General features: G+C 36.5%; 1 protein-coding gene and 1 pseudogene across 1 annotated transcript; one reads left to right on the forward strand and one right to left on the reverse strand.

The window, feature by feature from the left end:
- Nucleotides 1–920: 920 nt before the first annotated feature.
- Nucleotides 921–5,326, reverse strand: LOC130739550 (alpha-xylosidase 1-like; annotated as a pseudogene).
- Nucleotides 5,327–10,569: 5,243 nt separating this feature from the next.
- On the forward strand, nt 10,570–13,844 carry LOC130737034 (zinc finger BED domain-containing protein RICESLEEPER 2-like). Its single transcript, XM_057588803.1, has 5 exons — nt 10,570–12,757; nt 12,839–12,914; nt 13,408–13,480; nt 13,566–13,664; nt 13,764–13,844. The coding sequence occupies exons 1-5, from the start codon at nt 10,570–10,572 to the stop codon at nt 13,842–13,844; spliced, it is 2,517 nt and encodes an 838-aa protein (XP_057444786.1).

Genomic DNA, 13,844 nt, shown 5'->3' on the forward strand with positions numbered 1-13,844 from the left:
ACCAAATATACACAAAGATGATCGGATCGACACCTCAATGTTACTAGAGTAACATTTTATTACTTAATTACACACAAAAGGCAATTAAGCAAATAATGTATTGCATAATTAAATTGTGATACTTTTTATGTATAACCCGGCGGATTAATCCTACCCAAATCACCAAGCTCCTCAATTTAATGGGTCGTGAAAGTGGATTCAAAGTAAATTAATGGTATCAAGATACCAAATCCACCAATCCACCAAAAAGCGCAGGTCAAACAAGCTAGCCAAGCTAGCCCAACAGGCCAGCCCATTTTGCCACTCTAAAAGACAGTATCACATAAGTTATATATATATTTTTCACCAAAAAAAATATATATATATATATATATGTATTTTAGTATGTTTTTTTAGGTAAGCTATGTATTTTAGTATGTTATTAAGATAGTTTGAGATTAACACTACATAAACATTTTTCCGTCAAAAAAAAACACTACATAAACATTTTAATAATAACTATTTGATCATAAATTCAGAGATTTTAAATTTTTACAAGATTCAACACTAATAATAAAAGTGAAATCTATTGTAAATTTGTCATTTACATGGCTAGTCTTGTGTGGATGGAAAAAATCTCTGCTGGGAGAGTTAGTTCCACCATGATGTGGATCTTCTCAGCTCGAATATGATTACCTCTGTACGAAGACATATGTCTTAAAAAAAACCATGGCAGGTTTAAAAAACATTAAATAAGACATCAGATTAGGACAACTTTTTCTTTTTCTTCTTTTGAAATTCAGATCAGGACTACATGAATTGCCTTGACTTAAGCATTTATGAATTAATAGTTATTTTATGCTAATATTTTATATATTTTTTTAATTTTATAGCACAAGTATAAAATATTACCATGTGTTCGGTCATGCCACATAACTAGATTTATATACTAGATATATTTGCTTTATTAAGGGAAAATTGGAAGATGTAAGAGTACAATAATGTCATCGAAGGAATAATCCTAAATGACTGGAGTGACGAGAAGCTTGTTGCCTTGGCTTGTTATAGATTCAGGAAATGAGACAATATCAACCTATCATCATCCCATGTTCCAGGTCATAGCAAAGCTTTTACCTAGAGGGATGTTCAAGCCTTTCAATGCTACCATCACGGTCTTACTTGCTCCATTTACCTGACCATCCAAGTGCTTATGTTCAGATATACTAACATTCACATCAGAGACAGGCATTCCATTTATCTCAAGTGCAGAGACACTGCTCCACTTCCTCCCAATCCCAACACAGATATAGATTCAATAACCCAACCTTTGTCCAATGCAAACTTACCCTCTTGAACTTCTGACCAAACTTTCACACCACCTTGTTTGACAGCTGCATGGAGATCAATGTAGGTGGAATAGCCATTTCCAAGCTTCATCTCTGGTAGTTCATCATCATCAAGAAAAAGGTTCCCTTTCGCTTCCCCATCAGCAGCCCCAGATGGGAAGGTTACGATGAGGCTGAAGGGTGTCATTCTAGCATCTTTAGATATCAATCCACCCTGCTGCATTGGAAGAATGGTATTCTGATATAAATGCACATTCACCACATGCAGAGGAGCATCAAGGGTAACATAGATTCCATCATTTGATGTAATGGTCTGTGTCCAATCCAGCAAGCTGTACCAGCTACCAGGAGGGAAGAGTGCTTTCACCTGTGTTTTTCCCGGCTCAAGCACTGGAGAAATCATGAGACTGCTTCCTAGCAAGAACTGGGTGTTAAGGTCATAGCATTCAGTGTATGTTGGAAATGAGAAGAAAAGAGGTCTTGCAAGTGGGGCTCCACTAACATGAGCCTCATAGTTCAAGGTGTAAAGATATGGGAGTATCTTGTACCTTATGGCTAAAGCATTTCTAGCGGACTCAGCTACTGATTCCCATATGTAAAGCTCATGTCTAGGGGAGGAGTAGTCTGCATGGTCCCTTGAGAAAGGGTAGAAAGCCCCTACTTCAATCCATCTGCTGCACAGTTCTTCCGTGGGTTGTGCAAAGAACCCACATATATCTGAGCCAACCATTGGGACCCCAAATATACCAAAATTTATCATAGTGTATATTGAGTACCTCAAGTTCTCCCATGTAGCCTGATTGTCACCGGTCCAATGTGCAGCATATTTGCCTTAACCGACATAAGTTGAGCGCGACAAAATAAAAGGCCTTTTACCTTCAAGGCCTAGAAGGGCCTTGTGAGTTGCAATGGATTGAGAGAAACCATATATACTGTGAGCATCATACTCCAAAATTCCATTATAGTGGACTGCACTAGTGGCTATTGTCTTGTAGCCAATAGGAGCTTGTATTCCTGAGGCATTTATTTTATAGGGAGGATCGTCCCATCGAGTTTTGTTAAGGTTCTCGCATTCCAAGCAACAATATACCGATGAAGTTTCTGTTCCAGAGCACACCTTTCCGTTAGGAATTTTGCACTTTCCAGAACAGAAATTTGAAGCTTCATTCATGTCAAGCCATAGGCCATCACCAGGAACAAGTTCATGGAAGCGACGGATTTCATCACCCCACCAAGAAACCGTTTTTGGATTGAGAAAATCAGGAAAGTTCACTGCCCCTGGCCAAACTTGAGCCAAGTAAGGTTCTCCTTCATACTTGATAAATACATCATTAGCTATACCCCTTTGGTATACACCGAAACTGGAGTTAACAGCAATACCGGGGTCAATAATGACAACGAGTTTCATGCCAATACTGTGTATCTTGTTGAGGAAGTTTAAAAGCTTTGGACGAGGGTAGTTGGTTGGGTTGAGAGTTAAGTCCCTGTATCCACTGACTTTCCAGATCACATCAAGTGGAATTAGAGCCTTCTTGTAATTCTCCACAACATCTTCTACCACTGATAAGTTGTGATACAGTCTGGATTGGTGGAAACCTATAATCCCACATGAGTGAGAATATCAGTTAAAATAGTGTCTGTCGTTATAAAATTCTGGAATAGACTTACGAGACAAAATCTTTAATGATTTTCACCCAATTCTTAAACTCTATAAGCTCCCATCTCACAATATAGCGAAGTGCTAAAAAAATAAACATATGCACAAAGTGTGTATTAAAAACACACACACACAGACACATACATGAAGCCATGATTAGTTCATAGGAAAAAAATCCAAATTAAATAGTATCCTCCACTTAACCCAATGCCTAACCTTACTCCCTACATGATAGCAATATTGAGCAGATTTTCCCTACAGAGCTAACAATACCCTTAGGGTCAGTTTGGCATGGGGGTAAAACTGTGGATGAAAAGCCTTTGGATCAGTTTTATTTTTCAAAATGTTCTGAAATCTGAACTGTTAATTTTTTGTACCTTAATTTTTCCTCTTAAACACTAATGACCCCTAGTGTAGTGATTAATCACTTAATATTCCCCCTGTGAAGAAAGCTATCATTAAAAGGACAGGATTATCTTCCCCAAGGTGGGGTGCTCTTAACAACACGATTGGATATGATCTATCTCAGACTAGGAATACATAGAAGTTACTACTTTTGTTTTGACATTCCTTTCCACGTCTAAAAGGTTATGTCAGGACGGGATCCAAATCATACAAACATTGACAGAATGTAAACTAACTTCGCAAACGGCAAACCTAACTCTATAAAAAAATCAGAACATCCACATCATACATTAGGGAATTGATTTTAATGCCACCCCTAGAGATATTCACGCCACCCAGCTTACCGCACTTATATGTGAGGGAACCCAATTACATACTGCACTTATAAGTGCGGAACACAAATTATACATTCCGCACTTTGAAGGTGCGGAAGGGGATGACATGAATATCTATACAGATGGCATTAAAATCAATTCCCCATACATTATACAGATAGCTAAAGCCAAAAACAGCTATTGGAAAATCATGACTCATTGCAATAGGATCCAGAATGAGTTATACTTTCTCAATTATTAGTGAGAATAGAAAAATTATTACATTTACTCCAACATAACTAAGGCAACGATATTTAATCATTTAAGTATTCGCATCTGGTAATTCCCAATTTTCACAATTGAAAATTCTCCAATTTATAATATCTAATAAAAATGGGCATGGCACCCAAATCAGCATAATTGACATCATTATCATGTATAAAAGAATATGAGAGTAATAAGTGAATTATACCGAAAGCCCAGTAAGGCATTGGAGCCGGTCTTCCAATTAAGGAAGTGTACTGATCAACAACGTTCAAAGGTGAAGGCCCAGAAAACAAGTAAAAATCAAATACACCTCCAATAATCTTGTACGTCAGAGAGGTTCCCGTGTAAAGTACATCCATTCCGTTGCTATTGAGCAGCAGAACAGCATGTGCAGAAGCTTTACCACCTGCATTTCTGAGATCCATGAACATAGGGTGCGATCCGTACAGATCAGCATTGAGATTAATAGCTGGAATATCCGTTGTATACAGAGTGTAAGGGTCATGGGGATACAATTTGATCCCGTGAGGCCGTGTACTCTCCCCCAAACCATACAAGGAAGCATCTTCGGGCAATTTGGTAGAAATCTCAAGGTACTGGTCCTTGAAAACCAGGGAACTAAAAGGGTCTGAATCACCAGAGCTAGAGTCAAAAAGGGTCTCACCATTTGACTTCCTTTTCACTGCAAAGCTAAAAGGGTCAGAAGTGTAGCTGAACAGAAGCTCAGAACCAGAGTACTCTGAGACTGCAATAGGGTTTTTCCTGAACCTTCTAATGGTTTGAGACAGAGCTGGCGGCTGCTCTCTGGGTAAAAGATTGTAGGGAACCTCCCATCTTTGCTTATTAGCATCAGTTATGTGTACCCTCAAACGGTTCTCTGTCTCATGCCTGCAAAATTAAGTCCAACGAAGAAGGTTAACCATTAAAAAACTTCTTTATAAACAAAAAAGAAGAGAAGAATCTAATGGAAGTTTGTGAAAGGGGAAATGTACTTGGCGTAGAAGTGTAGAAGGGGGATATCAGGGCCATATATTTTGGTCTTCTGCTTAACTTGAAGGAGACCCACAAGGCCTCCATCAGGGGTTTTTTCAATGTAGATAAGACGGTAGCCTTGTCCTATTTTGGTGGCATTTGCTGAAGAAGAAGAAGAACTCATCCCAGCTGCACATAGAAGCAGAGTTACAAGAAGAGAAGAGAGACACAGAGCGGCTAAACGGTGAGGAAAAACCATAGCTAATGCAATGAGGACTAACACTGAGGGTAGCAATGGCATATATAAATAATTAACCACATAGATTACTCTCATGCCCATTTATGTTAAATACTTGTATAAATAATCAACCACATCTTCTATACTAACAAAAAAACTAAAGTGCAAATATAGATAAAAACATGCAGTATTCTATGAATGTAGTTAACAGCAGGAGAAAAATTCAAAAACCTAGCCAGTCTCCTATCTCCTATTTCACAAGTATAAATTTTCCTTTTGCCAAACCAGTATAAAAAACAGATTTTTGCACATAACAAACAAAAAATGATTCTATAGGATACTAATGCTGTAATACAATTAATCAACCAAATGTTCTATGCGAACATAAGAAGTAAAGTGCAAATACAGATAAAAACATGCACTATTCTATGAATGTAGTGAAATGCATATGAAAATTTTAAAAGCATAGCCAATCTCCAATCTCTAGTTTCACAAGTATAAATTCTCCTTTTGCCAAACCAGTATAAAAACCAGATTTTTTTTCCATATAACAAACAAAAAATTGATACTTTAGGATACTTATACATTTTAATTACTAGTCTATTAACAACAAACATATAAAGATAAAAGTCTAAAACAAATTAACAATGCTCTAAATCATATAGCAGTTGTAAATAGAGAATCTTTCCAGTGAAGGAGGAAAGGGGTGGGTGTCTTATTCTTACCTGCTGTTTACTCCTCGCGACTATGCACCTCTTGTAGGCGAGTGCAGCGAACATGCGAAGAAGAAGACAAGGATACTAACAAAGGTCCCAAACAATGTAGGATTTGACGAGATGGAGGTTTGAGAAGCCATGGTTGTTGTGAGGCTATCGGAGTTGAGAGGAAGAAGACCATGCTTGTGATTGGGATTGGAAGCAGAGAGGAAAACAAGAGCAGAGAGATGGGGTTTTACAAGAACAGAGAAATGGGTTGATTTGATACACAAATGAAAATAGCAAGGAAAGAATGGATATGAAGGGAAAACAATGTCATTTTTAACTTGTAAAGGGAAAATTGATTGAAAAGCCCTTTCTTTTATTAACTAGCTTAACTAAGTTCTTGTGGTCATAAGCATTATAAGCGCTTATTCATAACCTATTTTTAAAAAATTACTTAAATAAATTATATATAAGCATAAGCTTTTTTCATAAGCTATCATGGGTCGCTTATGAAAATAAGCTCAAAGCAGTTTATGGTAGGTCATAAGCTTAGGATCCCCCTAAATATGCACAAGTTTTTTCCTTGAGCATCTTTACACAAGCCGGTCCGATCGGGTTTTGTCTATTGGACCGGATTTTTTGGGTATTAATTTAGTTACAAATATTATTTATCATTTTAACCCCAAATTATTAGCCCCAATAATCAGTCCCAAATTATCAGTTTCATCTTTCCTCCTCTTTATCTTCTTCATCTTCATCATTATCAAACCCAGAAAACTGAAGGATTCAATAATACTAATAATTAAATTACGCATTTCCCCTAAATAAATTCAAGTCTTTGTATCTTCATCCTCTTCTTCAACACAGGACCACAATTTATCAAACTTCTTCATCATCATCTCAGTTCATGGTGTGCATGTCTCTCTTCTAAGACCCAAATCCAGATTAAAAAAATAAACCTAATTTCATCTTAACCATCAAAGAAAATTCCGCATTCAATTGTTCCATTAGGTGGGTGCCAAGAATTCAGGTATGCAAATGCAAAGAAAATACAGTGAAGGGAATGAATCTTGAAAGATGCAAGACTATTGGAAGCAGCAAAAAATCAAACACTTATATAAGCGCTTATGCAGTTATGTTATCAGAAATCAAAAGTTATATTAAATAATAAGATGTTGAGAACAAGTGGATTGGACAACAATAGAGTAAAATATCAACAATGAAAGTAACGAAAAGTAAAATAATATGTATCATAATAATTGTATCACCCTCCACTAAATCCACCAACTTCAGACATAACATCACGAATACACTCTGATTCGAAAATATCTGCGTCACGCACAATAAATAAGTGCTGAAAAAGTTATACGAAAGAAATTAGAGTGGTTAAATATTACTAATCTATCCAAATAAATAATTTAGATTTTCTTAGAAAATTCAGATTGTAATTTAGTATATTTACCTTAATTAACTTTTAATAGTCAGATCCTCAAAAAAAATTAAAAATTAAAAATTTGTTTTTGAAAAATTAACATTTTTTAAAGGAAAAAGTTAATATTATAGTGTAAATTTGAATATTTTCTTATATATATATATATCTAAAATGGTAATTAAATTTTCTATTTTTTATTATTATATTTTTTAAGGATTGTTATATTATATTTAATATCATGCTTTGTTTATTTGTTCAAATGGTTACAAAAAAGCATAAAACCCATAGAGTGTTGCCAAACAAAGGGCAATGGGATGTACCAAAAAAAAAACAAAGGGCAATGGTGTTATTATACCGCTTCTCTATAGTAATTATTCTTTTCCTGCCATTCTTGCAAGGATATATTACATGTAACTATTCATCTTCAGTTTCCCTTTTCATTTTATTTTCATGTCTTTTCTAAAAATCTCAAGGTTTCATTTTTCACTTATTTTCTTACTCACCAACTAAAGAGAGAACTTAAAAGTGCACGCGTCAACCTAATAAGAAAGCATTCAACCTAATAAGCATTTTTTGACAAAATTTATAACATGTTTAGATTAGTTTTTTCTTATAATTAATTGTAGAAAAAAGTCAGACAAACTTCTAAGGATGCTCTTAGAACGTACATATTCACTTTATACTATTTGCAAAAATTAATTTTTTTTAAAGGAAAAGATCTACTTAGACAATAATGTTGACAAAAATTTGTCTTTTACAGTATATTTTGTCTGTGTATAATCTATATGGAGTGAGTATCCGATGCATGTGATCTTGTGGGGAATCAAGGCAATTTCTCATGGTCAGTGGACCACATTGTCCCTCTTCCAAAAGGATTTGTATGCTTCATTTGTTTGTGTGAACCTTTCCGTACTTCATTTTTCTCGCGGTTGATTTCATGAGCACAGAAAGAAAAGAAAAGCATTTTTCATGCATTTCCTTTCAATGGGGAGTTGGGTTTGGGGCCCCTATGGGGCTCCGCGCCCCACCTCATTTTTTTTAACCCAAAAATGCCCCACGGAAATAACACTTCCGTATTCACGAAAATAGAATACGGAAGTTTAACTTCCGTATTCTATCTCTGACAGACATCACCTTTTCCACCATTACTCCTCCCTCCACCAACCCCTCCACCATTACTCCTCTGTCACCAACCTCTCACCAGCCCCCTTAACCCCCTCAATGCCTCCAGACCACCCTCTCTCTCACCCTCTCCTACCTCACTTTCATTCTTCCTACCACCACCACCACCCTCTCTATCACCCTCTCCTACCTCACCATTGGATGCATTTGAGGTAAGTGTTGTTTGTTCTTTGTTGTTATGTTTAAGTAGTTAGATTAAGTAGTTTGAGTAGTTAGAAGGATGAGTTTTTGAATTTTGAGCGTGATAAAATACGGAATACACATTTCCGTATTTAATACGGACATGCGGATTTTCCAATTCCGTATTCAATACGGATTTTGAAATTCCGTATTCACTACGGATTCTAAAGTTCCATATTTAATATGTACAGGGATGACAAATTCATTTTTCTTTCGTGAGTCACAATTGATTGAAGCTGGATTTCACAATGGTCAACCTGAAGAGGCCACTACAGAGGTGCCACTAGGGGTGAGCAAAATATCCGACCCGACCCAAACCCGGAAAACCCGACTTTAAAAAACACTAATGGGTCGGGTCGGGTCGGTTTACGGGTATTAAAAATTGGACAGATGGTTCTATGCGGGTAATCACGGTCGGGTTCGGGTGGGTTCAATAAATCCGTCGGTACCCGACCCAACCCGATTAAAAATTAAAGATTTTTCCTTGTTACAAGCCCACAAATTGGTGAGGCCCAATGTTGAATGTCTGATTAATTGAACCCCAACCCTAGATATAAATTCAAAACTCACAATTTTCATTCATTCAGATTCAGTGGCCGTAGTTGAACTTGAACCCTAGGAAAGAAACCAAAATGACAAAACCCTAGAACTTGAACCTTGCACCGCCGCCCATTCCCTCATTTCCCTTGGTATTCCCCTCCATTCTTCACCCTCATTAAGCTTGAACAGTGAAACGAAGGCTGTTTGAAGGAAGAAAAGGTATGGTTTCAGATCCTCTCAGGTCTTGACCAGTTTCTGGTTTCATAAATCATTGAAATGAAAACTTGTTTTTTAGCTTCCCTTCCAATCTCTGTTACGTTGTCTTGTTCTATATTTTCTGTTTTCTTGATCTCTGTTCTTATTATCTTCTTTTTGTCTGATGCCATTAGGAGGCCTGGAGACCATATTGGAGCAACAACTTAATCTTCAAACTTTTTTTCACTTGTGAATCTCGTTTGGTAAGTTTCTAACCCCATTTTTATTTTTTAATTTTGTCTAAACCTTGTGAGCTTGCTAATTATATATCTGTTGCCCTGTCTTTGCACCTTTTCTGCAATGATTTACCTTTGTAGTTTTTTTCCTCCTTGTCTGGCTTGAATAAATGGATAACTATCTTGTACATGTAAATGTTATGTTCCATTTCGTTAATGATATTGAAAAGTTAAAAAAAGAAAAGAAAAGTAAAGGTTTGCCATCTGCAAGACATTTTTATTATAAAAAAGATGCAACCCAGATTAAAAATCAATGCTTTTTCTAACCAAATGTCAAAAGAGAGGTTGTAGTTGTTTGGAAAGGCCTTAGTAATTCAAAAATACCATGAACATGTCATCCTTTGATCGTATGAACTGGAGTGGCCCCATTGTTTCAATTTTCCAAAAGCTCTTTACATGAACAATGAAGAATATGTGATGGGCCACTTACCGAGGGAATTCTTTGACTGCTGCAATTTTAAGTTATAGGAACTTTCTATCTCCTCCTTGTTATTAATAGAAATTAGTAAAAAAATTTGTCTAGCACTTGATTTTAGTAAAAGTAAGTTTCTTTTTTGGTCTTGATCTCTAAGTTGGCTATAATTTTTTCTTTTATGCTTTATTCTTTATTTATATTTGGTTCTGTTTTGGAAAGACACTTGAAAGTTAATTAATACTGGCTGAAATTTACACTTAACATGCTTATTCATTCACTTGAAACTTGGGCTTATGTTTTGACAATTCCATAGTCTTGATATCTAAGCTGGTTATGATTTTTTTTTCATTATATTTTTTTCTTATTTATCATTGTTTCTATTTTGGATTGACTCTTGAAAGCTAAACTAGCTGAACTTCACACTTAACATGCTTATTCATTGACACAGTGATGGAGCAACCTAATCAACACTTGTCTTCGACACCATCTCCAATAGACACCCAAGCAGCTGGACCATCCAATGTAACTCAACCAGCAGGTGCTTCTATTGGTGGAAGTCAACCCACTCAAGGTGCTGAGACTGATATTGCTAGGGCTGATCCTGTTGTGCTTCCCCCACCCCCTGAAGTTGAAGGGGCTAATCCTAAGAAAAAGCGTAAGCCAAATGCTAGCGGTCCGCGTACAACAGCTTCTATATGGAAGCACTTTACCAGATTACCTGAAAATGAAGTTCAAGACCCCACTGCTGCTTGCAACTACTGTGGTAAGAGGTATTTGTGTGATAGCAAGACTCATGGCACCACAAACTTGAACACTCACTTGAAAATTTGCATTAAGTACACCTATGCAATCAGTAATGATCCAAGCCAGACTGTCCTTAATTTAGCTTCTGGGGACCTGGCAGCAACTAGCCTTAGATTTAATGTTGAAGCATGTAGGAAGGCAGTTGCGATGTTTGTTATCTTAGATGAACACGCTTTTAGAGCTGTTGAGGGAGAGGGATTTAAATTTCTATGTAACCAATTGCAACCTCAATTCACAGTTCCGTCTAGATTTACTGTTGCTAGGGACTGTTATCTGATTTACCTTGATGAAAAAGTGAGGCTGAGAGCCTTTTTTAGGTCAAATTGTAGTAGGGTGGCCCTTACAACTGATTGTTGGACATCAGTTCAGAACCTAAGTTACCTAGTCTTGACTGCTCATTTCGTAGATAATGATTGGAGGTATCAAAAAAGAATTATCAGCTTTTCAACAGTACCTAATCATAAAGGTGAGACAATAAGGAAGGTTGTTGAGGAAGTTTTGAGGGAGTGGGGGCTTAGAAATCTGTCCACAATCACCGTTGACAATGCATCTTCAAATGATGTTGTTGTAGCTCACTTGAAAAAAAGATTTAAGAACATGAATGGTTTGGTCTTAGATGGCCAATTCTTCCACATGAGATGTTGTGCTCACATTTTAAACCTGGTAGTGAATGATGGTTTAAAGGATATGAGTGGTTGTATCACAAGCATTCGTAATGCGGTTAGGTTTGTTCGGTCATCTACTCAAAGGCATGACAAATTCATGGAATGCATTGAGTTTTCTAGGATATCTTCCAAGAAACTAGTTTGTCTTGATGTTCCTACTCGATGGAACTCGACTTACTTGATGTTGGATGCAGCTGAGAAGTTCCAAGTTGCATTTGAAAAGCTGGAGTTTGAGGATCCCAATTACTTGGAAAGCTTTGGTGTTGCTGGTCCCCCTACTAGTGCAGATTGGGATAAGGCAAGAGCTTTTATTAGATTTCTGAAAAATTTTTATGAGGCCACACAAATGTTTTCATCATCCTTGCATGTTAGTGTGCATACTGCCTTTCACCAGCTTGCTGTAATTTATAGTGAGCTTGTGCAGTATTGTCATAGTTCAAATCCTACTTTGAGTAGAAAGGGTATGGATATGAAGCTCAAGTATGATAAGTATTGGGGTAGCATTGCTAACATTAATCATCTCCTTTATTTTGGGGTCATCTTTGATCCTCGATATAAGTTGAAGTATGTAAGGTGGTGCTTTTCTAAAATGTATAATGAGGACCCAAATCTGATAAAAGAGCTCATAACTAGCATTAATGAGAATCTGTCCAGAATGTACGATTGCTATTCTGCTGCTCATAATGAAGAAAATAGGCAAGATCAAGGGCAATCATCTCATGGACCATTGGGTCCTTTGGAGGGGAGTACATCTGGGTCAAAATCTGCTGAAATTCCAACTTTCTTAGAAATGGCAAATGCTTTTCAGCAGCATCTTGAGCAAGAAAGTTCATTTGAAAGTAAAAATGAGCTTGAGAGATACTTAGATGAAGCTTGTGTTAAAGATAATGGCAAGTTTGAGCTGCTAGTATGGTGGAGGCAGAATTCATCAAGATTTCCAATCTTGTCAATTCTGGTCAAGGATGTTTTGGCTACTCCAGTTTCAACAGTGGCTTCTGAGAGTGCATTTAGCACTGGTGGTAGAGTCTTGGACACTTATAGGAGCTCTCTAAACCCTGAAGTTGCAGAAGCACTGATTTGTACTCAAAACTGGATGAGACAATCTTCCAATCAGCCCAAAGAACTTGATGTTGTTGATGTATTTGACCAATCTGAAAAAGTTATAACAGGTAGAAGTTTCTTTTCATAACTGTTATTTTATTTATCTGTTTTCTTTCCTAATAGATGTGTTTTCTTTCCGTGTTCTGTAGAATTTCGAGGCTTGATCATTTCTGGAAGGGCTAGAAGATGTGCTGCTGGTGCTGGATCTTCTCAGTCACAGCCAATGTCTATTGGCTGAGGTTCAATGGTTTGCAATATTTTATGAATAAGTTTTCTTATTGCTGCCTGCTACAATTTATTTTTCAAATTGACTAATTTTTCAACTAAATGTTTATTTTATGGCTAATTTTCAGTTGAGAAAGACTTTTTTGGAGTCATTGTGTGCAATGACTCATATTTTGGTAAGTCAAGCTATTTCTTAGAATTATTGTTTCTTTCTTTTTAGTTTGGACAAATATCTTAATTTTTTTGTGATCTTCATTGTTGGCAGCTAGTATGTTGATAGCTTCTTGCAGTTGTTGAATTGTGTTGTAATGTGGATATATTTTGGCTGAGTTTGGGGCATTCTTTGGACTTATTTTGGATTTCTCAAGATGGGCATGCTACTACTCTGTTCTGGTTGTCTTTGGTAATTTTACTGATATTGATTTTTACTCTATGTTTGGTGTTAGCTAGATTTGACTGAATTTGTGTTTTGATCAATTCATTTCTATTGCAGCCAAAATGTGGTGTTGATCACCATTGAAGGAATATTAATTGGAGCTCTACTATTGAAAAGTATGCGTATTTATGTATTTGTTATTGTTTGTGCTTCCGATTTTATTATTATCTTCTTGCGAATATAACTGAGTTGTGCTTCAATCCCTCCCTTTGTAGAATTGTTGGCTAATGGAGAGTGCTCCTAAAAGATTCCCAGGGAATACAATTACTGGTTATTCCCTTGAAGCTCCTATGCTAGTAGTGTACATGGATGAGGTAATATTAGTAACTCTTTGATTTTGTTTTTATTTTATTTTGTGCTGCATTACATTTCCAGCAAAGGAAAATGTTTAACTCTTGTAATTTAAATGCCAGATGTCACTTGAGGGCTGGAAGAGTTTGATAGAGTGCCCCAAGATTCATGCAAGTTTGATGGTGAAGATTGAAGAATGGTGA

This window comes from Lotus japonicus, chromosome 2 (genome assembly GCF_012489685.1).
Source record: "Lotus japonicus ecotype B-129 chromosome 2, LjGifu_v1.2".
Taxonomy (NCBI): domain Eukaryota; kingdom Viridiplantae; phylum Streptophyta; class Magnoliopsida; order Fabales; family Fabaceae; genus Lotus; species Lotus japonicus.

Bases quoted from the DNA above. Each gene is read 5' to 3' on its own strand.
- LOC130737034 (XM_057588803.1), top strand. From the start codon at position 10,570: ATGGAGCAACCTAATCAACACTTGTCTTCGACACCATCTCCAATAGAC. The intron at 12,915-13,407 runs GTCTATTGGCTG...TTTCTATTGCAG, and splicing joins TCTTCTCAGTCACAGCCAAT to CCAAAATGTGGTGTTGATCA. The intron at 13,665-13,763 runs GTAATATTAGTA...TTTAAATGCCAG, and splicing joins TAGTAGTGTACATGGATGAG to ATGTCACTTGAGGGCTGGAA.